The following is a 26,712-nucleotide window of genomic DNA, read 5'->3' on the forward strand; positions in this document are numbered from 1 at the left end:
TTCACTGGCATTATTTCATGTGCTTCTGAACCCTATTCTTTAACTGATAGGGCTGAATCTAATCATGTGTATTTGGCCCAGAAAGGAGATAATAGTACCAAGATATAAGCAAATCAGAAACTTCTTAAGAGTGGTAATATGAATTGGGCTTATGCATTATATGTATGCATTTATCAAGAGTTAGTCTTTTAACAGTTTTCTTTACACACAAGCAAACAAGGCTGTATGTTTTCTGCTTTAAATTAATGTCTCTTCTTTATTATTAAGATGTATTTGGTAATTTTTTTTTTAATGGAGACGAAAGAAAGAGTGGCTTTATTTCTTTGCCAGGCAAAGAGGGAACACAGTAGCCTAGCGCCTCAAGCACTCTACCCCCCTCCCTGGGGAATAGGGAGAGGTCGGTAATGTTATTTTTGAGGATTTCTTGGGATAGTTTTAAATTTTGCCTCAACTAGAGAAACCATTGTTAACAGGGCTGCAAAAATCATGCTATGGAATTATCACTTCTTCCCAAATAGTAACCTCTTGGAGAAAATATAATTTTAAAATTAATTAATTAATTTACTTATTTGTTTGTTCGTTTATTTATTTATTTTGGCTGCGCTGGGTCTTGGTTGAGGCACGCGGGCTCTTCATTGCGGCACAGGCTTCTCTAGTTGCGGCACGCGCGGGCTTAGTTGCAGTATGTGGCATCTTAGTTCCCCAACCAGGGATCAAACCTGCATTGGGAGTGCAGAGTCTTCACCACTGGACCACCAGAGAAGTCCCGAAAATATAATTCTTGTTTCCACAGTTTCTAAAATGTATCAGTTCTGTTTGAAGAAACCACGAACATAGTGTGACATGGTCTTAGGATTGTTGCTATATTAGAGGTCATTAATTTGTTTATGAATGGGTCTTTACTGGTCGATTTACTCCTTTTCTAATGGATTTCCTTAATAAGCCTGAATGTTAATTGATAAAGCAATCAATGCAAATGAAGTTTACATTTTGTTCTACCATGTCTTTTTAAACCTCAGATTAATGGAGGTGCTAAAAGAGGAATGAAATTTGTTGGATTCATATCACAGCACTGTCCACCACTTAAATTCTGCAATGGAACCAACCATGATGGAGATACAGAATCAGCACTACATGTGAGACACAGTTCAGAGGAAAACTGTAAAATTTGGAATGAAGGAACATTAAGTGGGCAATCATCTGAAAGTGGAATTGAGGAAGAACTCCATCATGAAAGTGGACAGTGTCAAATGGAACGAGATGGCAGCCCCAGTTTCTCTAAATCAAGAAAGGGAGAAGGTAACAGAAAAGATGAGTAGAAATAGGGTGTATATTAGTTTCAATTTAGCAAAAATATGTTTTTGAGGGTTTTTTTAACAAATATGAGGCAAATTAAATCTCTAATGATTATAAAGATGAAAAACTAGTATAAACTTGTCTTGATTTTTTAAAATTATCACACCTGGAATAAGGTAGGGCAGTTTTCCAAACAGTTATCCCTAGCATGGTCATACAACACCATCCACATAACGAAAGTTTGTGTTGAAAATTGGTTCCCATTTAGTCATACACCATCTCCTCTGTAAAATGGAGGCTGTGCATTTATACCAAAAAAGTGATTCTGTAAAGAAAGCTGTTCTGATTTATGTTTCTCCCTATAAACAGTGTGTGAGAATTTTAGTTTTGGCCTTTCCCATTTCATGGGTGCTTTTCACCTTTGAAGTTAATTGGCTTTCTTTGATCACCAGTTAGAATATTAAAATGCACATCCTGATGAAACAATTAATATAACAATAGTGCCTGCATTCTTTTTTTTTTTAATTTATTTTTGGCTGCATTGGGTCTTCGTTGCTGCATGGGAGCCCTCTCCAGTTGCAGTGAGAAGGGGCCACTCCCCGCTGTGGCGCGCGGGCCTCTCATTGCAGTGGCTTCTCCCGTTGCAGAGCACGGGCTCTAGCCATGCGGGCTTCAGTAGTTGTGGCTTGTGGGCTCTAGAGCACAGGCTCAGTAGTTGTGGCGCACGGGCCTAGTTGCTCTGCGGCACATGGGATCCTCCCGGACCAGAGCTTGAACCCCCGTCCCCCATATTGACAGGTAGATTCTTAACCAATGTGCCACCAGGGAAACCCATGCCTGCATTCTTAAATAACTTTAAACAATAGTTTTATTCTTCTTTGCTGCTAGCAAGTCTTCCAAGAAGTTGAGAGTATTTTTTAATGTATTTCGGGCGGTTCTAAGTTTTCTGATACGTTTATGGGCACGCTTTAAAAAGCACTAATAAAGAAAATCAAAGACTATGTACACCTTAGAGTTAAGAGTCTGCAGCCAGATGGCCTCAGTGTCTTTAATAGAAAGGGTGTTGTTGTCAGAAGTAGACACGAGATGTCTACAAAGTGCTTAGCCCAGTGCCTGGCACAGAATAGACTCTTTATTAAGTTAGCTACTATTAACTGATCCTTTGATCAGTGTTGGTGCTAAGGCCACACACACTGGTGACATCGGCTTTCTGGGTTGTGGTGAGATTGCTCAATATTCGTGCATGGCAGAGACCCATTGGACCACGGTCAACACAGCCTCCTTAAGAAAGGACCCAGAGCATTTCCCAGCTCATCATCTCACCACCTTACCACCACCAACACCCTCCCATTTTTCTACCAGTTCCCTAGCTAACAACCACCCTGATTTTCCTGCAGTGTGCAAAATTTAGGAATGTAAATTTAGGAATGTAAGAGTTGTTGGAGTTGTGGCCAGAGAGCTACCCACTGTATTCCACCCACAGCTACCTTTAAACTCCTGCTGGTTCCCATCTTAACTTTGATTAGATCAGGTGTCTGTTCCAAGTCTTTTAAGTTTCAAATCCAGTATGCTACCTAATTTAATTATCAGTCTTTAGATTCTGCTTTCTATTTATTTTAAAACCCTATACTTTTTGATAGCTTTTCTATGGCAGTGGTTGGTTCTTAACTTTTGGTGCTGGGGGTGGGAGTGAGAGCAATAGTGATGGGGGCTGGGGGGAGACCAACAAAAGACCACTTGGAGGGGCTTCCCTGGTGGCGCAGTGGTTGAGAGTCCGCCTGCCGATGCAGGGGACACGGGTTCGTGCCCCGGTCCAGGAAGATCCCACATGCCGGGGAGCGGCTGGGCCCGTGAGCCATGGCCGCTGAGCCTGCGCGTCCGGAGCCTGTGCTCCGCAACGGGAGAGGCCACAACAGTGAGAGGCCCGCGTACCGCAAAAAAAAAAAAAAAGACCACTTGGAGAGTCTGGTGAAATCCATGGAGACTTACCCAGAAAAACACACATAACACACATACCCCTAATACTCTGTGACACAAGTGGTGTTAGACTTCCTAAAACACAACCATAAATGCGGGTCCATAGACCCCCAAGTTAAGAATTTGCTAACTTGTAAAGTATATGATCCAGCAGTTCCATGTCTAAGTATGCATTCTAGAGTCACTCTCACATATGTGTCCAAGGAATGAATAATGTTTGTAATAACAAAAATTCAGAAATAATGTATATGTCCATCAACAGGAGAAAAGTAAACTGGAATGCTATATAGCAGTTAAACTAAATGAATAAGATCTATATGTATTAATTACACTTCAAAAGCGTAACATTGAACAAGAAAATCAACTTATAGATTGATACATACAGTATAATACTATTTTTTAAAAACTTTTTAAACTGAAAAACATCATTTATGTGTAAAGAAATTATTAAAAGAATAAAAGAACTTGCATGAGAATAATAAACACCAAATTCATTACAGTAGCTATTTCTGGAGAATAGGATTAAGGGAGATACATCTTGAGCCTCAAGTACATCCATTTCTCATTTCCTTGAAAAAATCTGAAGCAAACCTGGCCCAATGTTAACATTTGATAAAGCTGAGTGGTGGATAATTTTATTATTCTCTATGCTTGTTTGTGTGCTTGAAATAGCTCATGATTAATTTTTTTAAAAAAGATTTTAGGAATTTTTTCAATAAAACTATAGTTTTCCCCTTTTTTCTTCCTTCTGAACACCTATCCTCAGATAACAAGTTGTATACAGTCTTCAATGATTTTGAGGATGCATCAACCTGCTGGACCTATCAGGAAGGCATCCTGTCAATGAAAGTAACAAGAAAAGGCTCTGTCGTTAGTACACTTGATGCTGATTGGCTGGAGTTAACTACATTTTATTATAAACAAGGCTTGTCTCTAATCGATTCTTTTGTATGCTGGGAAACATCTAAAGGTAAGTTTTATATTATGATATGTTGATATCTAAAGAATTTGACCTTGTGTCAGAGTTGGTGGAAATGTTTTTGCCTCTCAAGTTCAATGCCTAGAAGGACAGATATTATTTCTTTTTTGAATTTTATTTTATTTACTTATTTATTTCTTAAACAGCAAGTTAAAAGGACAGATATTATTCCTAAGAAAATAGATTCTAATTATTACACAAATCTGTAGCTTTAATTTAGAAGCTTAACCATCCTGTGTGGTACTATTATAACGTGATGTTTGCTGTTGGGTTGTGACTATCAGAAATGGACAAACCACTGTGTGATCAATTAGTAGGATTTTCCAAATAAGATGTACTACAGCAGCCCAATCAGGAGGTTTAGGATGACATTTGACAATTACTATCCAAATTTATTACACTAGCCCAATTTTGGAGACTACCTACCATGTCCTCCAGTCTAAACCTGACTTCTTCTAAAATTTGTACAGAAAAATAAACTTTGGTTCAGAAAATTATATTGACCTATATTTATTTCTGCCTTCCCCTTATCTTTCATGTTATCTAACCTTCTTCTTTTAGTTACAATGGGATATGTAATCATTCATGTGTATCATAAAAACAAACAAATCTTTCCAAAAATTATTTCTAAAGAAAGTGTTTTTTAAAAGAGATTAGTGCTGGGACTTCCCTGGTGGCGCAGTGGTTAAGAATCCACCTGCCAATGCAGGGGACACAGGTTTGAGCCCTGGTCCGGGAAGATCCCACATGCCGCGGAGCAACTAAGCCTGTGTGCCACAACTACTGAGCCCGCGTGCCACAACTACTGAAGCCCGCACGCCTAGAGCCCATGCTCCGCAACAAGAGAAGCCACTGCAATGACAAGCCCACACACCACAACAAAGAGTAGCCCCCGCTCGCCACAACTAGAGAAAGCCCGCGTGCAGTAACAAAGACCCAACGCAGCCCAAAATAAATAAATAAATAAATAAATTTATTTTTATAAATAAATAAATAAAAGAGATTAGTGCTGGGACTTCCCTGGTGATGCAGTGGTTAAGAATCCACCTGCTAATGCACGGGACACAGGTTTGATCCCTGGTCCGGGAAGATCCCACATGCCGCAGAGCAACTAAACCTGTGCACCACAACTACTGAGCCTGCACTCTAGAGCCCGTGAGCCACAACTACTGAGCCTGCATGCCACAACTACTGAAGCCCGCGTACCTAGAGCCTGTGCTCCGCAACAAGAGAAGCCACCACAACGAGAAGCCCGCACACCTCAATGAAGAATAGCCCCTGCTCTCCGCAACTAGAGAAAGCCTGCGCACAGCAACTAAGACCCAACACAGCCAAAAATAAATAAATAAATAAATTTATTTTTAAAAAATAAAAGAGATTAGTGCTAAAAAAAAAAAAAGAAAAGAACAACGATAGTAAGGAGACTGGAAAAATGCATTAGGAAGGATGGAGGTTATGAAAATCAGGATAGTTAGGGACCATGACTCGAGGTTAGAGCTTCCTCTATGAATGAAAAAGCAAATAAAATGAGATCTCAATAAACCCTATTATTATTAGTAAATCAGCCTAGTGATACCTTAACTAATACAACTAAAGACTTTGGATGATGATTTAAAATTATCGAGTCATGTTCCAATAGGTCCCTTTAAGTAGCAACCAAGAGTAAGGATTTAGCTCATTGGAGCATCCCAAAATACATCACCTTGCATAGTGCTTGGCACTTAGCAAGTGCTCAATAAATATTTATTAGTAGTTTTGGTTACTGGAAACTTCTTCCAAGTTGATCTTTTATGGAAATAGCCAGACCTGATATGAAGCGCATGGACTTTAGCATCAGACAGACCAGGGTTTAAATCCTGTGTCCTCTACTTAGAGCTGTGTGACCTGTGGAAGTTAGTTGAGCTCATTGAGCCTCAGTTTCCTAAAAGGGGGATAAAAACACTCCTACTAACTGTTGTGAGAATTTAATAAGATATAGTACATACAAAGTAACTCCCACGTGCCTTGCCCACTGTCAGAGTTCATTTTCTGGGGTTGGTCTTTTCTCCTGCCACTTGCTAGATGCACTTACAGTACTTTTTTGGTTTTTTTAGCAGGTTTTCCTTTTTTTTAATTAATTAATTTATTTTTGGCTATGTTGGGTCTTCATTGCTGCACACAGGCTTTCTCTAGTTGCAGCGAGCGGGGGCTACTCTTTGTTGCAGTGCTCGGACTTCTTATTGCAGCGGCTTCTCTTGTTGCAGAGCATAGGCTCTAGGCATGTGGGCTTCAACAGTCGCAGCACACAGTATTTGTGGCGCACGGGCTTAGTTGCTCCAAGGCATGTGGGGTCTGCCCAGACCAGGGTTCGAACCTGTGTCCCCTGTATTGGCAGGCGGATTCTTAACCACTGAGCCACCAGGGAAGTCCCTACAGTACTTTTAGTATGAATCATCTATTTGAAGGTCAGTTTATGCTTCATATATTCCCTCCCGCCCCATCTCTTTCTCTTCGCTCCAAAGAGTCTTAAGTTAGAGCCGGGGTGGTGATTTCCTGGTGGTCCAGTGCTTAAGACTCCGCACTTTCACTTCCGTGGGCCCAGGTTCAATCCCTGGTAAGGGAATTAGGATCTCACAAGCTTCAAGGCACGGCAGAAAAAAAAACATCCATTCCAGATTTTGGATTGTGACTAGCTGCTGAAGGAAAGACAAAAAAATCCTCCTTTCACAGTGTCTTTCAGGCATCCCTGCCTTGGGCCTTGCCTGATGATGAAAATAAAATTAGCCACAGCAGTTGCCAGCCAGAGGCTCTGCAGGGCTTTTGTTCTTAAAGCCTCAGAAGCTATTTAGAGAGCCCGGGGGAAAGTCTTTCCCTCTCAGCAGCTCTGGAATGTCTCATTAGACTTTTTGCATTGCAGGCCTTGCCGAGCCCTAACAAGCCACGAGCCACGGTCTGTAAGGTCTGGCAACTGGGTGTGTCACTCGGGACTTTCCTGGGAGTATACAGGGAAGCTGTGGAGGGGAAATTGTGACCAATGCCTGTGTCACTGTGAGAAGCAAGTCAGAGGAAGCAGGGCTGAATTGGTCGCTTTGTTCTGGGATATCTGATGCCTGACATCTAAAGCACATAGGGGACAATGCATATTTTGTTTTGTCTTGCTTCCATCCTCTTCCAAAATATTGTCAGAAGTCAGCCCACCATGAGGAATAGAAGTACAAAACCAAACATTGCTCAGAAATTTAAATATATTACTCCACAAATCTCATTCTATAAATCTCATTTTATAAAATTCTCTGGAGACAGAGGGGGAAAAAAAACTTTAAAAAGTTTTCTCCTTCAGGAAAGTCATGGTAGAAAAGTTGTAAGGTTTGTGAAATTCCTCTTCAGTGCCCTTTCCCACCCACTTTCAAAGCCTTTTCTGCTTTGAGAAGTCCCACAGGCAGAGGCACCCAGGGACCCTCTTGCTGTTCATAGGGCCTGAGGGTTCTCACTGCAGTGGGCTCCTGCTCCTGACCTTCTCCAGCACTGCCCAGCCTTCACCAAACTCGTCTGCAGCTGAATTCTCTGCACACTTACAAAAAGCTCAAAGTGAACCCAGGGGAGGCTACAAGAGGCTTACCCAAATGAGCCAACAGAGACAAAACACTTTATTCTACCAGAACATATAGAGATCCAGGGGGGCAGCTGACAGGGATGAGATAAGCAACTTTGCCAGGTGATACAAAGCACACATACACACACAACCCTTGAGGTTCTCACACTTCACTAGCCTACCAATGCCCCCATCACCCTCAGAGCACAGCCTCTTCCCACCTTTAGTATACCCACATCTGAAGGCTACATTTTCATTTTTTGTGAATTCGTTTCAGACTTCAACTGATATTCATTTCAATCTCTTCACTCCTATAAAAATGCTTGTGTGGAGTTGGCGGGGGAGATGTATCAGAATGAGCAGTTGGAACTGGAACATGTATGTGTTCATTTCACATATATGTATATGCCAGGTCCTAGGCCAGGCATGAGGGGTTTACACTGATGAGCAAAATGGACATCTTCCCTCCTCTCAAAAAGCTAGTCACGAGACTTCCCTGGCAGTCCAGTGGTTAAGACTCCACACTTCCTCTGCAGAGAGTATGGGTTTGGTCCCTGGTTGGGGAACTAAGGTCCTGCAGGTAGCGCAGGGCAAGGCCAAAAAAAAAAAAAAAAGCCACGTGGCATCAGGCTGTAATGGGCATCAAAACCTATATACCTAATTTCAAACTTGAGAATAGTGTGTGAGGTTGCCCAGCAGGATATTGTAATGAGAGTAACAGGGAAGAACCAGCTTAGATGGGTGGTCATGAGGTCCCTTCTGACAGGGTAACAATCACACTGAGACTGGAAGCCTGGAGAGGGCTGGTGTTCAGGAACCAGAGGAAATGCCCCCAAATGTACAAAAACCTAGGATGCGAGAGAGGAACTGGGAAAAGGTCTGTGTCGCTGGTGCAGGGTGTACAAGGGAGAATGGCTCCTGACAAAGTAGGAGAGGTGAGCAGTAGCCACGCCACCCAGATCTTAACAATATAAATGATGCAACAGGCACTAACACATATTTGTACTTACTCTATGCCAGCATTGTTCTAAGCACTTCACATTTATTCACTCATTTAATCCCAGCAGCAACCCTATGGGGTAGGTATGATTGTTCCCCTTCTACAGATGAAGAAACTGAGGCACAGAGATTTTAAATAATGGGCTCATGTTCAAGCAGCTAGAAGGGGCAGGAGGTAGGTGGAGTGTGTACTCTTAACCAACTTGCCATCCTGTCAGGATTTTTATTCCAAGTCATTCGTTGAAGATTTAAGGAGGGAGTTTTGACCTGACCTACATTTAAAAAATAACTTACTTGGCCTCGCTTTTGGAAACGGATCATGGAGGGCACGTATGGAAGTGGGGAGGCTGCTAAGAGGCTGTTGCAGTGATCCAGAGAGATGATGGTGGACGGGCAGCAGTAAACAGGCTGAGATGCATTCTGGAGACACAAAGCTCATAAAGAGAAACAGGATGAGAGTTCCCATATGTGCCTGCCCTCCACTTCTCAGACGTGGTCCCAGACCCACCCTCTGGGCAGTTTAATGCCCAAAATGACACTTGGCCCCAAATACTAAAATGGAATGTTACATTTCCTCACATTTACAGAAATGTCAATGTCACATCTAGCTGAAATGAATGTGTAAGATCACATTTCCAGACAAGTAAACCATTCCCTGGAAATTCTTTAAGCTTGTGCTTCGCAAACCAGGGTCAAAGTACCCTAGGGGTATGCAGCTTTGTGCCAGGGAGTACACAACTTCACAGGATAAACCTCTTCCTAGAGTGTCAATATTCCTTTAAGATTGGGGGTAGGAGAAAGCAGAAGAGTAAACATTGCTTTTTCACGTCATATGAACATATTTGAATAGCATGCAAAATTTGCATGGGTTTTTAAGGTATAACATTAGACTTTAAAGAAAGCTTATGCTTTGCCCCAGGTCACTTCAAACTGTACCTGGAGGGCTTCCCTGGTGGCACAGTGGTTGAGAGTCCGCCTGCCGATGCAGGGGATACGGGTTCGTGCCCCGGTCCGGGAAGATCCCACATGCCACGGAGCGGCTGGGCCCGTGAGCCATGGCCGCTGAGCCTGCGCGTCCGGAGCCTGTGCTCCACAACAGGAGAAGCCACAACAGTGAGAGGCCCGCTTACCGCAAAAAAAAAAAAAAAAAAAAAAAGGCAAACTGTACCTGGAGACCATCCTTCAGTGATACAAGTGTACCTTCCTTTGGTATTGATGGTATTTGGCCAAAAAAAAAAAAAATTGAGAAGCAGTGGGTCAGACCAATGCTTTGTAACTTTTTCATATTATGCACACATAGAAAATGGTAAAATTGTAGGGCACATGGGTACAAGCGGAAAGGCTGCTCTGGGCAGGAGGGGGCGCCCTGTGCCTTAGCACACCTGTACCCCTTCTAAGCACACCAATGGGCAAAGGCACACAAGGTGGGAAGCTCTGAGATAAGTGATGTTAAGAGATGACCCAGTTCACGGGACTTCCCTGGTGGTGCAGTGGTTAAGAATCCACCTGCCAGTGCAGGGGACACGGGTTCGAGCCCTGGTCCGAGAAGATCCCACATGCCGCGGAGCAACTAAGCCCGTGCGCCACAACTACTAAGCCTGCGCTCTAGAGCCCGTGAGCCACAACTACTGAGCCCAAGTGCCACAACTACTGAAGCCCGCCTAGAGCCCGTGCTCCGCAACAAGAGAAGCCACCACAATGAGAAGCCCCCACTCGCCGCAACTAGAGAAAGTCAGCGCAGTAACAGAGACCCAACGCAGCCAAATATAAATAAATAAATCTTAAAAAAAAAAAAAGAGATGACTCAGTTCTGGACAGTTATTAAGTAATTGTTCAGAATTATCACCTCACCTCAATACCTGGAAGATTTAACACACCAAACACCCAAATGGTCACACACACACCCTGCAATGAGGCCTTCCCTGCCACCCTCCTTAGCTGCCACTTCTGTTAGGGAGAATTTCTCAAGACAGAAATACTCTCTCCTGTGGAAGTATCATTCTTCTGTGGCTCTAAGGACTGGCATGGTGCCTAAGAAAGCTAGCCAGGGAAACTGGGGAGCTCTAAAGTGAGAAGGCAGGTCTTTTGTTTTTAACTGAAGTATAAGATACATATAGTAATGTGCATTAATCTTATGTGTACCGCAGAATAGAACACAAATGTTCAAGATACAGAACATTTCCTTATATGTCAATTATATCTAAAAAAAACTGGAGAAAATGAGAAAAAAAAAAAGATACAGAATATTTCCAAAATCCCAGAAGGCCTCCTCATGGCCCTTCCCAATCAATACCCTCCCACACAGAGATAAGCATTATTCTGACTTCCAGCACCATAGATTAATTTTGCCTGTTTTTGAACTTCATGTAAGTTGAAATATACAGTATGTATTCTTTCTCATCTCACTTCTTTTGCTCAACATTATATCTCTGAAATTCATCCGTGTTGTTGCATACCGGTGAGTCTTTCTTTTTTATTCTTGGTAGTATTGCAGTGTATGAGTCTACCATACTTTTATTCTTTTAAACCAAAAGAAGTTTAGAAGTACTAGGGACTCTCAATACCAAGAACAAGAAAAACACAAAGCCACAAAACCCATAGTTCTCCAATTATATAATCCTAAAGTGAATAAGAAGCAGATTACAATTAACTACATAATTATCACAATATATAATTATTTTTAAAGTTCGTACCCCCATTCTAAAAAAGGACCTGAGGGGCTTCCCTGGTGGCGCGGTGGTCGAGAGTCCGCCTGCCGATGCAGGGGATGCAGGTTCGTGCCCCGGTCCGGGAGGATCCCACATGCCGCGGAGCGGCTGGGCCCGTGAGCCATGGCTGCTGAGCCTGCGGGTCCCAAGCCTGTGCTCCGCAACGGGAGGGGCCACAACGGTGAGAGGCCCGCGTACCGCAAAAAAAAAAAAAAAGGACCTGAGGCAAATATACATTTTTTTAAATAAATAAATTTATTTATTTATTTATTTATTTTTGGCCGCATTGGGTCATCATTGCTGCCCACAGGCTTTCTTTTAGTTGCAGAAGAGTGGGGGCTACTCTTCCTTGCGATGCATGGGCTTCTCATTGCAGTGGCTTCTCTTGTTGCGGAGCACGGGCTCTAGGCTTGCGGGCTTCAGTAATTGCAGCACGCAGGCTTAGTAGTTGCGGCACGTGGGCTCTAGAGTGCACGGGCTTCAGTAGTTGTGGCAGGAGGGCTCAGTAGTTGTGGCTCTCGGGCTAAGTTGCTCTCCGCGGCATGTGGGATCTTCCTGGCCCAGGGATCAAACCTGTGTCCCCTGCACTGGCAGGCAGATTCTTAACCACTGCACCACCAAGGAGGCCCCAAATATACAATTTTAAAGATGGTCTTGTGATGCTCTAAACTTACAATCAAAAACAGATTTAGGGGCTTCCCTGGTGGCGCAGTGGTTGAGAGTCCGCCTGCCGATGCAGGGGACACGGGTTCGTGCCCCGGTCTGGGAAGATCCCGCATGCCGCGGAGCGGCTTGGCCCGTGAGCCATGGCCATTGAGCCTGCGTGTCCGGAGCCTGTGCTCCGCGATGGGAGAGGCCACAGCAGTGAGAGGCCCACATACCGCAAAAAAAAAAACAAAAAAAAAAAACAAAAAACAGATTTAGTTCCACTGGTCACTTTGGTATGACAGTAGACAAGTACATTAAAGGAAGTGGAACATATACTGTAATTAGAAAAACAATTCCAGCAAGTCAATTAAACTTTACTGGGTTGTTGGGGACCGCTCTGAATAATGTAAATTCTTCATGATATTCTGCCCTAACTGTAACTGATGTAAAAATACTAATAAGAGTGATTTTCTCTTAAAGCCTATAGCCCATTAATAAAAATGAAAACTAAAAATTACATTTAAATTACTTTTGTCTTTTTTATCTTTAAGCTTAATAGATCTTTTGAAACCTTTGTAGGTTATTATTTAGATAACTGTCAACAAGGGAAACTTTGATGTGACCTTATGCTGTATGAAACCAGAATGCTTAACCAGCACATGACCATGGGAAATTGTCTCCTATTGCAAAATAGTAGACAAAAGAACTTCCATAAAATCAATTTAGTTTTGGCCAGCTGGTTTTTGTCAGCTATTCAAAAAAATGTCAGAAAGGCCCTGCCTTAAAACTTCCTTCCCAGCAGGAATTCTTTTGACAATGACTTCTGTTTAGGATCTTCCTGTTACCATTCTTTTTTTTTTTTTTTTTTTAAGCATCATTGAAGCAAAGAATTGTTCTGTGTTTATATTTTTTTAAATAATCTTACGTCACCTTGGTTTTAATATTACACCTGTAATTCCAAGGATTAATATTTTTGATATTGTTTCTCTTAATAGTATAATTAACATGCATACAGCATATAGAACAGAAACCAAAATTTGATTTCAAGGTGAAGGTCATTTCCAGATGCTTTTTAAGCTTAGGAAATCCACTTGCTTCTCACTCTATGATATTATTTTATCTTGTTTTGTTATTGTAGTCTTCATGTTTACAGTTTGATTTTAATTCAGTTAAGTATAAAACTATCTTGACCTTTGAGGGACTTCCCTGGTGGTCCAGTGGTTAAGAATCTGCCTTCCAATGCAGGGGGACACAGGTTTGATCCCTGGTCAGAGAACTAAGATCCCACATGCCATGGGGCAACTAAGCCCGCCTGTCACAACTACTGAGCACTCAGGCCACAACTAGACAGCCCGCATCTAAGACCCGACGCAGCTAAAAATAAAATAAGTAAATAAATATTTTTTAAAAACAAACTGTCTTGATCTTTGAAAAAAAATTACCTTCAAGGGAGATGTCATAGATTCACCTAAAACAAGTGAGGTTTTTTTTTAAATTTTTTTTTGATATGGACAATTTTCAAAGTCTTTATTGAATTTGTTACAATATTGCTTCTGGTTTTTTTCATGTTACGGTTTTTTGGCTGCGAGGCATGTGGGATCCCAGCTCCCGGACCAGGGATCGAACCCGCACCCCCTGCCTGCATTGGAAGACGAAGTCCCAGCCATTGGACCGCCAGGGAAGTCCCCTAAAACAAGTGTTTATTAAGCGATATGTTTTTCCTTCAGCTTCCTACAAGGGTTATTTAAGGTTTTAGATGATCCTAAGAGACAACTCTTCTTTACAACTCTTCTTAATTGTATGTTTTTCCTCACAGGGGACCATTTGCCGAAATCTTTGGAAGGGTTCTTTATCTATGAAGAAGAAGGCTCTGGAGTTCCAGGATTCAGCAGGAAAGGAAATGATGCCATCGTAGTAGAACAATGGACAGTTATTGAGGTAAACTGAAGTTTTCTGACAATTTGGCTTTACTATTGCATTTAGTTTTACATGTTGAAGGTTTTCATTGCCTAACACATACAGTATTCTTCAAACACATTTTTATTCAATGTTCAGAATTTCATCAGAATGCATCACAAACTTTCAAATTTGTTTAAAGGTGATTTGCCTTACTCAATGTTCAGCTTTGTTAAAAGATAGCAAAATAATTATCTATACATAAATAACAGTAGATTCCCAGAGATTTAGCATTCTAGTCCTAAACAAAGTCCCCTGGCACTGAGATTCTCTTTACACAATGCCATGACAACTAGCTGAAACTGAAAAAAAAAAAATCAATTTTATATCCAAGCAACCAATGTGACTGACTGTTTTAACCATGTGAATTGACTTTCAAAGGCAAAAATATCCAAAGGTGTTCTTTCTCTCACCAGGCCAAATATGTACACACAGCATTGTCCTTCCTAATCAGAGATGACATTGCTGCTGTCGTGCACTCTGAATTCAGATGTCACTGAATGGACTGCCGTTGAGGTGTACAGACTGAATTCAGGTATATTGTGCTGTGTGCACGAGGCCCTCACTGACAGCCTCTCTCAAGGACACTTTTGCCCTTTCTGGCCTTGCAAAGGTTAGAGAGACATAGGTCATTTTCAAAGAAATTGGAAATCCGGGGTTCCCTGGTGGTGCAGTGGTTAAGAATCCGCCTGCCAATGCAGAGGATGCAGGTTCAAACCCTTGTCCAGGAAGATCCCACATGCTGTGGAACAGCTAAGCCCGTGCGCCACAACTACTGAGCCTGTGCTCTAGAGCCCGCAAGCCACAACTACCGAAGCCCGTGTGCCTAGAGCCCGTGCTCCGCAACAAGAGAAACCACCACAATGAGAAGCCCGCGCACCGCAACGAAGGGTAGCCCCCGATCGCCACAACCAGAGAAAGTCCGCGCAGAGCAACGAAGACCCAACACAGCCAAAAATAAAATTAATTAATTAAAAAAAAAAAAAAAAAAAGAAACTGGAAATCCCATTGAGGGGAAAAAAGGATTTGGGGTAAGAGATAAAGCTCCAAGTAAGAATCAATTCCAAGTGAGTAAAAAGCAGTGAAGATTCTCTGCTCCTCTCACCTTTGACTCCCCAATGCTCACTCTCTATTCCTGCCCTCACTCCCAGCTCCTACACCAGTGTTTCTGAAAGTGTATGGACTCTACTTGGATCCAAATCACCCAGGGAGCTTTTTAAAATACAGATTCCCAGAGCCCCCCATATATTAAAGTTTGATGCCCAAGCAAGATTGAGGGAAGGTAGGCCCCAACCTTAGAGAACCACATGGAAACCTCTCTCCACTCTGATCCCCAGTGTTTCTAACTTGGTTGAATGCTTGGAAAGCAGAGGGAGCAGAAAAGAAGCCCAGGAAGATTGCAGCCGGTAAAATTGCACTTAATGGAGCGTGAACTCCCCTTATCCTAACACTTCTCACCCTCGTTGTCATCACTTGCATAGCTAGTTGTCTTTGTCATTAGACTGTGAACTCTGTGCTTATCCACACAGGGCTGTGAAATCAAAACGGATTATGGCCCTCTGCTGCACACTCTGGCTGAGTTTGGATGGCTCCTGACAAGCGTGTTGCCTACACCTATACTGAGACATGACAGGTAACGCCAAAAGTATCCTGACACACTCTCATCTCATTGTAAAATAGAGTTCATCTGTTAGATAATTCAACCTAACAATGCTCATTTAATGCCTACAAAAAGCATTTCACTGAACTTCTAATCTGATTTCATGTGCCTTGGAGATCAGCAAATCTAACTCCCTCGAGTTATATACATCCCTCAGTATTCATGAGAGATTTGTTCCAGGACCCCCATGGATACCAAAATCCGGGATGCTCAAGTCCCTTATATAAAGTGGCATAGTATTTGCATATAACCTGCACACATCCTCCCGTATACTTTCAATCATCTCTAGATTACTTATAATACCTACACAATGTAAATGCTATGTACATAGTTGCTGGAAAATTCAAGTTTTGCTTTTTGGAACTTTCCGGAACTGTTTTTTCAAATATTTTCCACCAGCGGTTGGCTGAATCTGAACTGCAGATACAGAGGGCTGACTGTGTATGTACAAGCTATTAATTGCATCTCCTTCCCAAGGGCATGTGAGTTCATGATGACAGAGCCAGAGCAGGGGCAAGGTAGACCAACTCCCAACTCAGTGCTGTTCCAGCACTCAGAAGGCTGCCTCTCCCCTCAAAGGCTGTACTCCTATACCTTCTTTTTTCCAACTTGAGATTCCGATTCTTCCCTAGAGTGAAGATTGGGCCGATATGAATCTGCAAACAGAAAATACAGCCCCCTCTGTAGGACCCTTTGTCCTGCTCTTCTGCACTGCCTGTGTGAAACTGCCTTCAGGCCAGCACACAGCTGGGGTTAGGGATGCAGTGAGGCCCAGAGCCTGGGATGGAGGGGCGTCAGTGCTTCTGCTTCCATTCCTCCCCTCCAGTGTGGGGGGTTAGCTTTCGCCTGAAGCATGGACTTGTCAGCTATTTCCACTAAAATAAGTACCTACATTAGAACCAAAATGCCAACACTTCACAAATACCAGCTTTTTCTTTTCTCCTTTTCCTGGGAAAGGAAAAGATTGAGTTGTTATTTTTTGTTTGTTTGTCTGGAAGGAGAGAGAGACCAATTAAGCCCTCTGTATAAAGTGCTTTGCTATGTCTTGGACTCAGAAAGGTTCCCTCTGCCCTGTTTGGCATCCAGAAAATGACTGACTGCCAAGGCTGCCCTGCCTGGCTGGTACTACCTGCAGAGGACAGTATAGTAGAGGACAGTATAGTAGAGGACAATAAAGGGCCTTCCCTTTAAGCAGAGTCGACCACGGTTTAACATTGATTGTCACGTATAGCTAAGGGAAGCAGCTCCCGTTTCCTCAGTCTCATCCACCCTTTAGTTTAGCAACTTTACCCCTGGCCAGTAACCCTACCTCCCCACAGACTTTAAAAACATTTGATTGACATGGCTCTATAATAAAGCCACACCTTCTTCAGGTAGAGAGAGGGATAAAAGTGCATACAGAGTAAAGACACTCAAGTTTTAAAAGGAGGGGTTAGAAGTAAGCAAAGCAATTCATCTGCTTTTCTTCCCAGAGATTTATTGGTAACTGTTCTCAAACTGTGAGTGACAACTCTCTGAATTATTACCCAACTTTTAAAAATCTGTGACATACCTCTCAGATCACAGTACAGCAGTAATTCTCAAGATTTGGTCTTCAGAACAAGCAATATGAATACTCTGGAGTGCCTAGGAACATACACATGCCAGAGGCTCATCCCAACGGAACAGTCAGAAGCTTTGAGGGTAGGGTCCATGAATCTCCATTTTCACAAGCTTCAGAAGCTCATCAACATTTAAGGATCTTTGCAGGAGAGAGAGAAAGAAATTCCACTTCACTGCCACCTCTCATCTTCCATCTGCCAAGCCATTGGTCCATCCCACTCCCCACCCTCCCTCAGAATAACTTGTGTATTTGGCCTCACCTCTTTTCGGTGGTTCTCCTAGGTGTACATTTAGGGTTTCATTGGCCCATTATAGTTAACCCTTCCTAAAAGTGCTCTGAGTTCTGAACCTTTCATGTTCCTTTTTCCCCAATGAAAAATATATTTTTCATTCCTCCTTCCTATTCACTCAGGGCTTCTGTTCCCATGAGTCTAAATACTTCCTAAAGTGATGTGAATGACTCGCTAGGCACTAGATTAGACGGCAAGACTAGCAGGCTGGGTGCTGAGCCATAGAACACGGGCTGGCACTCCTTGAGCATCTCCTGCTTGGTTTGGGAATGAGAACAAGACTGAGACCAAAGGTGGGAAGGAAGAGGTCTCAAGTATACTGTGATGGGGAAGGGTGGTGGAGCCTGGAGCCATGCTTGGCTTGACCACCTTGTTCTGCGTGTCAAACTGCATAAGGTCACAGGCTGGACCAAGTGATTAGGAGGCTCACTGGAGTGAAGAGTGGCTGTATGTTATCCTGGGAGCAGAGGTGGCACCTGCCTCACCACCATTCCCAGCTTCTTCAGTACCCCTGGTATCCACCAAGACACTGTGGAGGCAGAGTGGACCTTTCAGGCCCTCCTTGTGAAGGCTCATTTCATGTGCAATTAAAATAGCAAAAGGGGGCTTCCCTGGTGGCGCAGTGGTTGAGAGTCCTCCTGCTGATGCAGGGGACACGGGTTCATGCCCCGGTCCGGGAGGATCCCACATGCCGCGAAGCGGCTGGGCCCGTGAGCCATGGCCGCTGAGCCTGCACGTCCAGAGCCTGTGCTCCGCAACGGGAGAGGCCACAACAGTGAGAGGCCCGCGTACCGCAAAAAAAAAAAAAAAAAAAAAAAAAACCAAAGGGGCAGGAATTCCCCGGCAGTCCAGTGGTTAGGACTCAGCACTTTCACTGTGGTGGCCCAGGTTCAATCCCTGGTCAGGGAACTAAGGTCCCACAAGCTGTACGGGGCACAGCCAAAAAAGAAAAAAAAAATTAGCAAAGGGGCTACCAGGACCCTCCAAGGCCCTGCAGCTAGCAGCCTCGTCACCCAGCCTCACCCACCAGTGTCTGGCACAAGCCTCCACACGAGGCAGGGCCTTTTTATTCTTGTCCAAATATGCTGACCCTATGACAGTCACATGCTGGTCTTAGCTGCTTCAGTACACACACAGGATAGTAGTCACCTTCAGCCAGGTCATCTTTTTTTTTTTTTTTTTAACATGGAAAGTAAACATTTCTCATCATTTAATACCACTATATATAATAACTATAAAATAACCAATGATAAAAGGCTAATAAGTATTTTCCAGACTCTTTTCTAATCTAGAAGGTTGTGAATTCTTAAGAGTCAGCATCCAGAAGAACTGACCCTGATACTGTGAACTATGGAACATTTTTCTGGTAAACTGCAAGAGTTCTCTGGGTTTCTTCCTGCCAGGGGACCCCTCGGGGATGCAGGGCTATAGGGCAGGTACCACAATACTTTCCACCACCAACTTTTTCGTGCAGGTGATATCAGGTAAAAAGGAACACCAAGGGCAACTTCTGGTAAACGCTTTTTTGCACCATAGTCCTGTCCTGCGGAATTTGGGGTTTGAGACGTGGTTTTCTTCTCTTTTTCCTCTTCATCCATTTTGTCCCCTTGCTGCAGCTCCATGTCTTTATTTGTCTTATTTTTCCCTTTAATACACTCTTCAGATGGACTGATTCCTTCCTCAAAGTTATAATTGCTGTGAGTTCGTGGACCACAACCAGCATTCTTTCATGAGCCAGGTCATCTTTAAATGTAAATAAAAATATTGAGTGCAGTTCATCTTGGTCCAGGTGGGGGATATTGCCTGAAAGTTTTTAGTTTCTGAAACTAGAAGAATGGTCCAGGCTTTGAGCTAAGCATATCTCATTTGAATTACACCTTCACCATTTACCAGTCATATGATTTTGGGAACCTCTTTGAGTCTCAATTTCCTCATCTGGAAAATGATACAATAATATCAACTTCACTGGATTATCTTGATGATTAAGCAAGATAATGCAGGGCCTGTGCATACTAGGCTAATAAATTAGAGCTATTATACAGGATATATTCTGTATATCCAGAATCCCTAAGAAGTTGAAGCCAATTGTAAAAGCATGATGGCTTGGTCTGTGCTAAATCAGGATATTTCAGAAAATATCAGTACTGTAGTTCACTGTATACAAAATCAGCGCTCAGTATTACAAGCCAATAAAAGGGACAGAAATAAATAATGACGCTATAAAGATAACATGCTTACACGTTATGCTCATACCCAGAAAAACTAATGTTATCATCTTTCTTTTTGGGCCCACATGTCTTAAAACATAACTTAGAACTACTGCCAGTGAAAACTTTCTTCCTTAAATATTTTTGACTCATATACAACAATAATGTCTTAAGTAATTTCAATTTTTTCTACTCTTCTATCACCTAAGCCATAACTTGAATGGTCTCTACGTAATGTATTTTCCTCTCATTTCTTTCCTTACGCAAATATATCCTGTTAGATATAGAAAACAAACTTGTGGTTACCAAAGGGGAGGGGGAAAGAGGGAGGAACAAATTAGGCTTATGGGATTAACAGATACGAACTGCTACATTTAAAATAGATAAGCGGGCTTCCCTGGTGGCGCAGTGGTTGAGAGTCCGCCTGCTGATGCAGGGGACACAGGTTCGTGCCCAGGTCCGGGAAGATCCCACATGCCGCGGGAGCGACTGAGCCCGTTAGCCATGGCTGCTGAGCCTGCGCGTCCGGAGCCTGTGCTCCGCAACGGGAGAGGCCACAACAGTGAGAGGCCCGCATACCGCAAAAATAAATAAATAAACAAAATAAAATAAAATAAAATAGATAAGCAACAGGGATATACTGTATAGCACAGGGAATTATACCTGTTACCTGAAAACTGGGTTCGCCTCCTGGTAGGTGTCAAGCCAAAATATACAACCAAGCCAAGATCAGGAGAAGGAAGGATTTATTACTTGCAGCAAGTAAGGAGAACTTGGGGGATCTTTCCCAAAGCAGTGTTCCCCCGAACAGCAAAACTAGGGGAGTTTCAAGCTAAGGGTACATGTGTGTTCATGAAGGGGCTGGAGCAGAGGAGAATTCTGCATAGAATTGGGGGGAAGGTTAACCAGAGTCTAAGCTTTAGTTGATTGAAGTCACAAGAGTCAGAAAAGGTCAACATCATCATTCCTTGGGTTCTGACCAGGCTGAAGTCATAGCCTGTAGTCACCATACTCCACCTGGGTGGAGCCTTAGTTCCTGCAGAACTCAAAGATCTGTATCAGATTGTTATGGACATCCCTTGAGGAGGACCTAGGACTGTTTTGTTGCTGAATTCTTGTTTCATGAATGCTTTTCATTTGTTCCTGCATTCCTTTTTTCCCTTAAGATCATTATTTGCTGAGACCTGTTCAAGGGCAAGCATTTCGGCCAGGCTTAGATCACAAAATGGCCTCTCTTATGTCAAGAAAGTTGTGCCTGGTTCTCTTTTTCTGGGGACCCCCCCACACCCTATCTGCTCACATACTCATTATTTTGTAATAACCTATAATGGAATATAATCCACAAAAACACTAACCATCCCCTCACTGTCTGTACACCTGAAACTAACACAGTATTATAAAGCAACTAGACTTCAATAAAAACAAACAAATATATCCTGTTATCAGATTGCATAAAGTTGTTTTCCCAGAGTGTCCTTAGGTTAAGGTTGTTGGCTCCATTACCTTAGGCAAGATCATACCACTGAGGTTTAAAGCTGTGTTACCATGGAAACATCAAGATGTGGTAATCTGATACCACTACCTTATTCAAGGGTTATTGTTATCAGCCCTGAAAACTTGCTAGAATCCCTTTTTAATCCTTATCACTATATAATGAATTATACAAATAGGCCTAATCCTTTTCAAAAAAATCAAGGTGAAAATTTACATTAAATTCTTCAGGGCAAATCTGGTAGAGGATCAAATTAGCTGAACAAGCAGATAATATTGCTGACCTTAAAATAATCTCCAGAAGAAAATGGAAGGAGAAGCCGAAGTTCCCTCTGTCTGGCCACCTCAGATCATCTACCCTCTCCCCAGTAATAATCTGGGCTGGGCAGGGAAGGGGAATGTGCATTTTAACAAGAATACAAGGTGATTCTGATGCACGTGCAGAAATATGGAGTTATAAACTAACATTGAAAGAGAAAGCATTTTAGAACACAAGATAGAAGAAAAGTATACACCTTCATTTATATCTCAGAAGACAGAATTTAAAGGTGGGGGCTTTTGGTACAATAAATCAAGTTATACTGTACAGAGAATATTAAAAAGTCTAGTCATAGGGCTTCCCTGGTGGCACAGTGGTTGAGAATCTGCCTGCCAATGCAGGGGACACGGGTTCGAGCCTTGGTCTGGGAGGATCCCACATGCCGCAGAGCTACTAGGCCCGTGAGCCACAACTACTGAGCCTGCGCGTCTGGAGCCTGTGCTCTGCGACAAGAGAGGCCGTGATAGTGAGAGGCCCGCGCACCGTGATGAAGAGTGGTCCCCGCTCGCCACAACTAGAGAAAGCCCTCACACAGAAACGAAGACCCAACACAGCCAAAAAAAAAAAAAAAAAAAAAGTCTAGTCATAAAGGACAAAATGTGAATAACAAAAAGAGAAAATCCTCTGCTCACTGTGGTGTCAGGGGCCCCGCCCCCTCTTCCATTTTCTGCAGCCCCTGAAGGAAAAGGCTCCACAGCTCTGTGGTCACCACAGCTCAGAAGCACTAGAAGTCTTTGCAGTTATTTGAGACATTTAAGTGCACAAATAAGTTCCTCTAAGTCCCGAGTGGCAACCAAGGCAGGAATTGCTTATTTATATACAGTAGAAGGAGAGGCAAGGGTTTCACGTTTGGTCCATTTTCATGCCAGTCTCTTCCCTTTCTAATTTAACTTCTGTGGACACAGTATTATGTAATTCCATTGTGAGTTAAGCTTGTAGCAATCTTGCAGTGAGCAGCATTTTTATAAGGCCCACGTTTTTAAAGAAATAGTCAATTTGTCTATTACATATAGTTCTAGTTACCACACTTCTTCATCTGAACTTAAATTTCAACATTTTGTCAGGAGGAGGGGTTGGAAGGAGCTAAATTGTGGAAGTGCCTTTTTTTGTCTTTACACGTGCACTGATATCGATAAACAAATGAAGGTTTATCAGATACTGATAAGGCAAAGGAACTTCGTGACTAAGGACTAGCTTACAAAGGTGCAAGCTAAAATTTAATTTTATAATTCTACTTTTAAAAAGTAAAGTTTAGGGCTTCCCTGGTGGCGCAGTGGTTGAGAGTCCGCCTGCTGATGCAGGGGACGCGGGTTCGTGCCCCGGTCCGGGAAGATCCCACATGCTGTGAAGCGGCTGGGCCCGTGAGCCATGGCCGCTAAGCCTGTGCGTCCGGAGCCTGTGCTCCACAACGGGAGAGGCCACAACAGTGAGAGGCCCGCGTACCACAAAAAAATTAAAAAATAAAATAAATAAATTAAATAAAAAGTAAAGTTTATTTCATATTTTTAAAATAAATTTATTTGTTTATTTATTTTAAATTTTTGGCTGCATTGGGTCTTCGTTGCTACTTGTGGGCTTTCTCTAGTTGCAGCGAACGGGGGCTACTCTTCGTTGCGGTGCACGGGCTTCTCACTATCATGGCCTCTCTTGTTGCGGAGCACGGGCTCTAGGCGCATCGGCTTCAATAGTTGTGGCTCACGGGCTCTAGAGCACAGGCTCAGTAGTTGGTGGCACACTGGCTTAGTTGCTCCGCGGCATGTGGGATCTCCCCAGACCAGGGCTCGAACCCGTGTCCCCTGCAGTGGCAGGTGGACTCCTAACCACTGTGCCACCAGGGAAGCCCTATTTCATATTTTAAAAGCAGGATTTTACTCATTTATTTCTGAGTTGTGTTACCGAGCCAAGGGCTCATGTGCCCATGGTGCAGAAAGTCAAACTAACAGCGGATGTTTGCAGCAAAGTAAGGGTTTATTTGCAGGGTGCTAAGCAAGGAGAACATGCTCCAAAGACCCGAACTCCCTGATGGCTTTCAGGAAAGGGTTTTAAAGACAGTGTTAGGAGAGGGGGTTGTAGGGTGCATGATCAGCTCGTGGACCTTCTGATTGGCTGGTGGTGAGGTAACAGGGTGATGTTTTCGGAATCTCAACCTTCTGGTTCCAACCAGTCTGGGGTCTCCCTGCTTGTGGTCAGCATGTGGCCACCATCCTCCACCTGGGTGAGGGGGTCTTAATTTCTACAGAACAACTTAAAGATATGCATCAGATATCCCTTCTGGAGGAACTAGGAGTCCTGTGCCTCTTGTCCTAATCTTTAACTGCTTATGTCTGATCTTTAGAACTCAGGAAAGACCTAGAAAACTAAAGCCTTTTGTTCTACAAACAAGAAACAGGGGACACAGAGGGGCTTTTGTACCTGAGAAGGCCCCACAGGGTCGTGCTTGGTTTCAACCCCCCCTTTTCTTTTTATTTACAGATTTTATTTATTTATTTATTTGTTTGTTTTTTGGCTGCGTTGGGTCTTCATTGCTGGGCACGGACTTTCTCTAGTTGGGGCGAGTGGGGGCTACTCTTTGTTGTGGTGTGCGGGCTTCTCATTGCAGTGGCTTCTCTTGTTGCAGAGCCGGGCTCTAGGTGCATGGGCTTCAGTAGTTGTGGCTCGTGGGCTCTAGAGTGCAGGCTCAGTAGTTGTGGCGCACAGGCTTAGTTGCTCCGCGGCATGTGGGATCTTCCCGGACCAGGGCTCGAAGCTGTGTCCCCTGCATTGGCAGGAGGATTCTTAACCACTGCGCCACCAGGGAAGCCCCCGCCCCGCCCCTTTCCTTGATATGCCTCAATCCTGAGGGGAACAGGGTTGGGACAAGAAAACGAATAAAGTTTTGGGTAGAGAAATTAATCATAAACTCAGTAAGGGAACTCAGTTTTTTGTTTTGTTTTGTTTTTTGTTTCTTTGTTTGTTTTTTGCGGTACACGGGCCTCTCACTGCTGTGGTCTCTCCCGTTGCGGAGCACAGGCTCTGGACGTGCAGGCCCAGCGGCCATGGCTCACAGGCCCAGCCGCTCTGCGGCATGTGGGATCCTCCCGGACCGGGGCACAAACCCGTGTTCCCTGCATCGGCAGGCGGACTCGCAACCACTGCGCCACCAGGGAAGCCCGGGAACTCAGTTTTAAACCATGGCAATTAATTAATATATAAGATGATGCAAAACTAAACAGAAAATAAATTAACCTAACAATTTTGTTTTCTCTAGTCTAATGGATTTTGAAGCCATAAATGGAATCTGTTTATAAGATTTTTATTTCACAAGTGACTAAGAATTGCAAATAAGCCACTCATTTGAAACCAACTCAGTTTGTATTCAAACCGATTCACATTCTTTCATTTTATTTTAAACAGAAAGTTCTTTCAGTTCAACTCAAATACCTATTGAGTGCCTGGTATGTATAAGGCAATATTTTACCCGCTCAAGGGGCAGACCCTGGCTTCCAGGAACTCATAATCTACTTGGAGAGACAATACAGTCACAAATAATGAATGTGGAACAGCGGTCTAGAGAATATATTCTCAGTAGAGGTGACATTACCACAAGGGGGTGAAAACTGGTTATGGGGGAGGTGAAAAAATCTTAGATATTACAAAGGTTTGTGGCCCTCCAAAAGGTCGCAGTACATAGATACATGGCATATCTTTGTTATTAAAATTTAATGGGGCAAGGGGAAAGAATTCGGGAGAAAATGTATAAAAAAGGCTTCTTGGGGAAGCAATAATGAAAAAAGAGTTGACTGTAAGGCAGGTGAATATGGTAGAGGACTTTACTGAAAGAGGAGAGGAGGTCTGTGGAGGCTGAGAAGCCTGAGGGACAGCATCGTTAAGGAAGAATAGAGCTTCCAAAAGTAGTTTTAGAGAGAATATTTCTGGTGGCAGATAGGGCTAACCAGGAACAATAAATAGGTGTCATCTCACACAGCAGCACTGGTCTGTGGGTAGTGGCTGCCTAAACACCATAAAAACAAGGATTCTAAAACCAGGATCAGCAGAAAAGAATGTGATCAGTTAAAGATGTCTGCTATGAGCACAGAAGGTGTAAAGTGGAAGTATAAATACCACAAAGTATTTCCTCTTTCTGGCAACCATAAGCACATAGCAGAGTCAGCAAAGTGCAGGATATATTCAAGGAAAAGTAGGTACAGGTGAATGAATTCCTAAAGACCTCTCCTAATTTAAAACTCATAGGTCTAACAAAAAAGAAACCGACTCACGCAGATACAGAGAACTAGTGGATACCAGTAGGGAGACGGGAGGGGGAGGGGGAAGGGGAGGGGGAAGGGGAGGGGGAGGGGCAAGATAGAGGTAGGGGATTAAGAGGTACAACTACGACGTATAAAATAAATAAGTTGCAAGGATATATTGTACAGGGCTTCCCTGGTGACGCAGTGGTTGAGAGTCCGCCTGCTGATGCAGGGGACACGCGTTAGTGCCCTAGTCGGGGAAGATCCCACATGCCGCGGAGCGGCTGGGCCCGTGAGCCATGGCCGCTGGGCCTGCGCGTCCGGAGCCTGTGCTCCGCAACGGGAGAGGCCACAGCACAAGGAATATAGCCAAGTTATTTTATAATAACTATAAATGGAATATAGCCTTTAAAAATTGTGAATCACTATGTTGTACACCTGAAACTTATATAATATTGTACATCAACTATACCTCAATTAAAAAAAAAAAAGAATTCAAGACAGATTTTACCAAAACAATAAATGTAAAAGGGGAGGGAGCATTTTTATCATGTATAAATCCACATTCTCCTACATATCAGCATTATATATACTCTTAAAACAATTTTGTTAATAAAACACACATATAGTAAGTGCATAAAGCACAAATGTGCATAATTATAATTATACAAACACTTGTGTAATTACTACTGGGCAAGACAGAGAATATTGCTGGCACCCTAGAATTACCCCATGTGTTTCCCTATCACACCCACTCCCTTCACACAGAGGCAATATTACCCC

The 26,712-nt window shown here is 43.1% G+C and overlaps 1 protein-coding gene across 1 annotated transcript in view; it reads left to right on the forward strand.

Annotated features, from left to right (window-relative positions):
• RFTN2 (raftlin family member 2) overlaps nucleotides 1-26,712 on the forward strand; it is a 69,788-nt gene that overhangs the window by 20,248 nt on the left and 22,828 nt on the right. The window contains exons 4-7 of the mRNA XM_082630026.1: nucleotides 1,020-1,299; nucleotides 4,040-4,243; nucleotides 13,995-14,116; nucleotides 15,664-15,767. Coding sequence (XP_082486152.1) covers nucleotides 1,020-1,299; nucleotides 4,040-4,243; nucleotides 13,995-14,116; nucleotides 15,664-15,767 — 710 coding nt within the window. The remainder of the gene's footprint in view (nucleotides 1-1,019; nucleotides 1,300-4,039; nucleotides 4,244-13,994; nucleotides 14,117-15,663; nucleotides 15,768-26,712) is intronic.

The sequence above is a fragment of the Mesoplodon mirus genome, assembly GCF_964341445.2.
Source record: "Mesoplodon mirus genome assembly, chromosome: 8".
NCBI lineage: Eukaryota > Metazoa > Chordata > Mammalia > Artiodactyla > Ziphiidae > Mesoplodon > Mesoplodon mirus.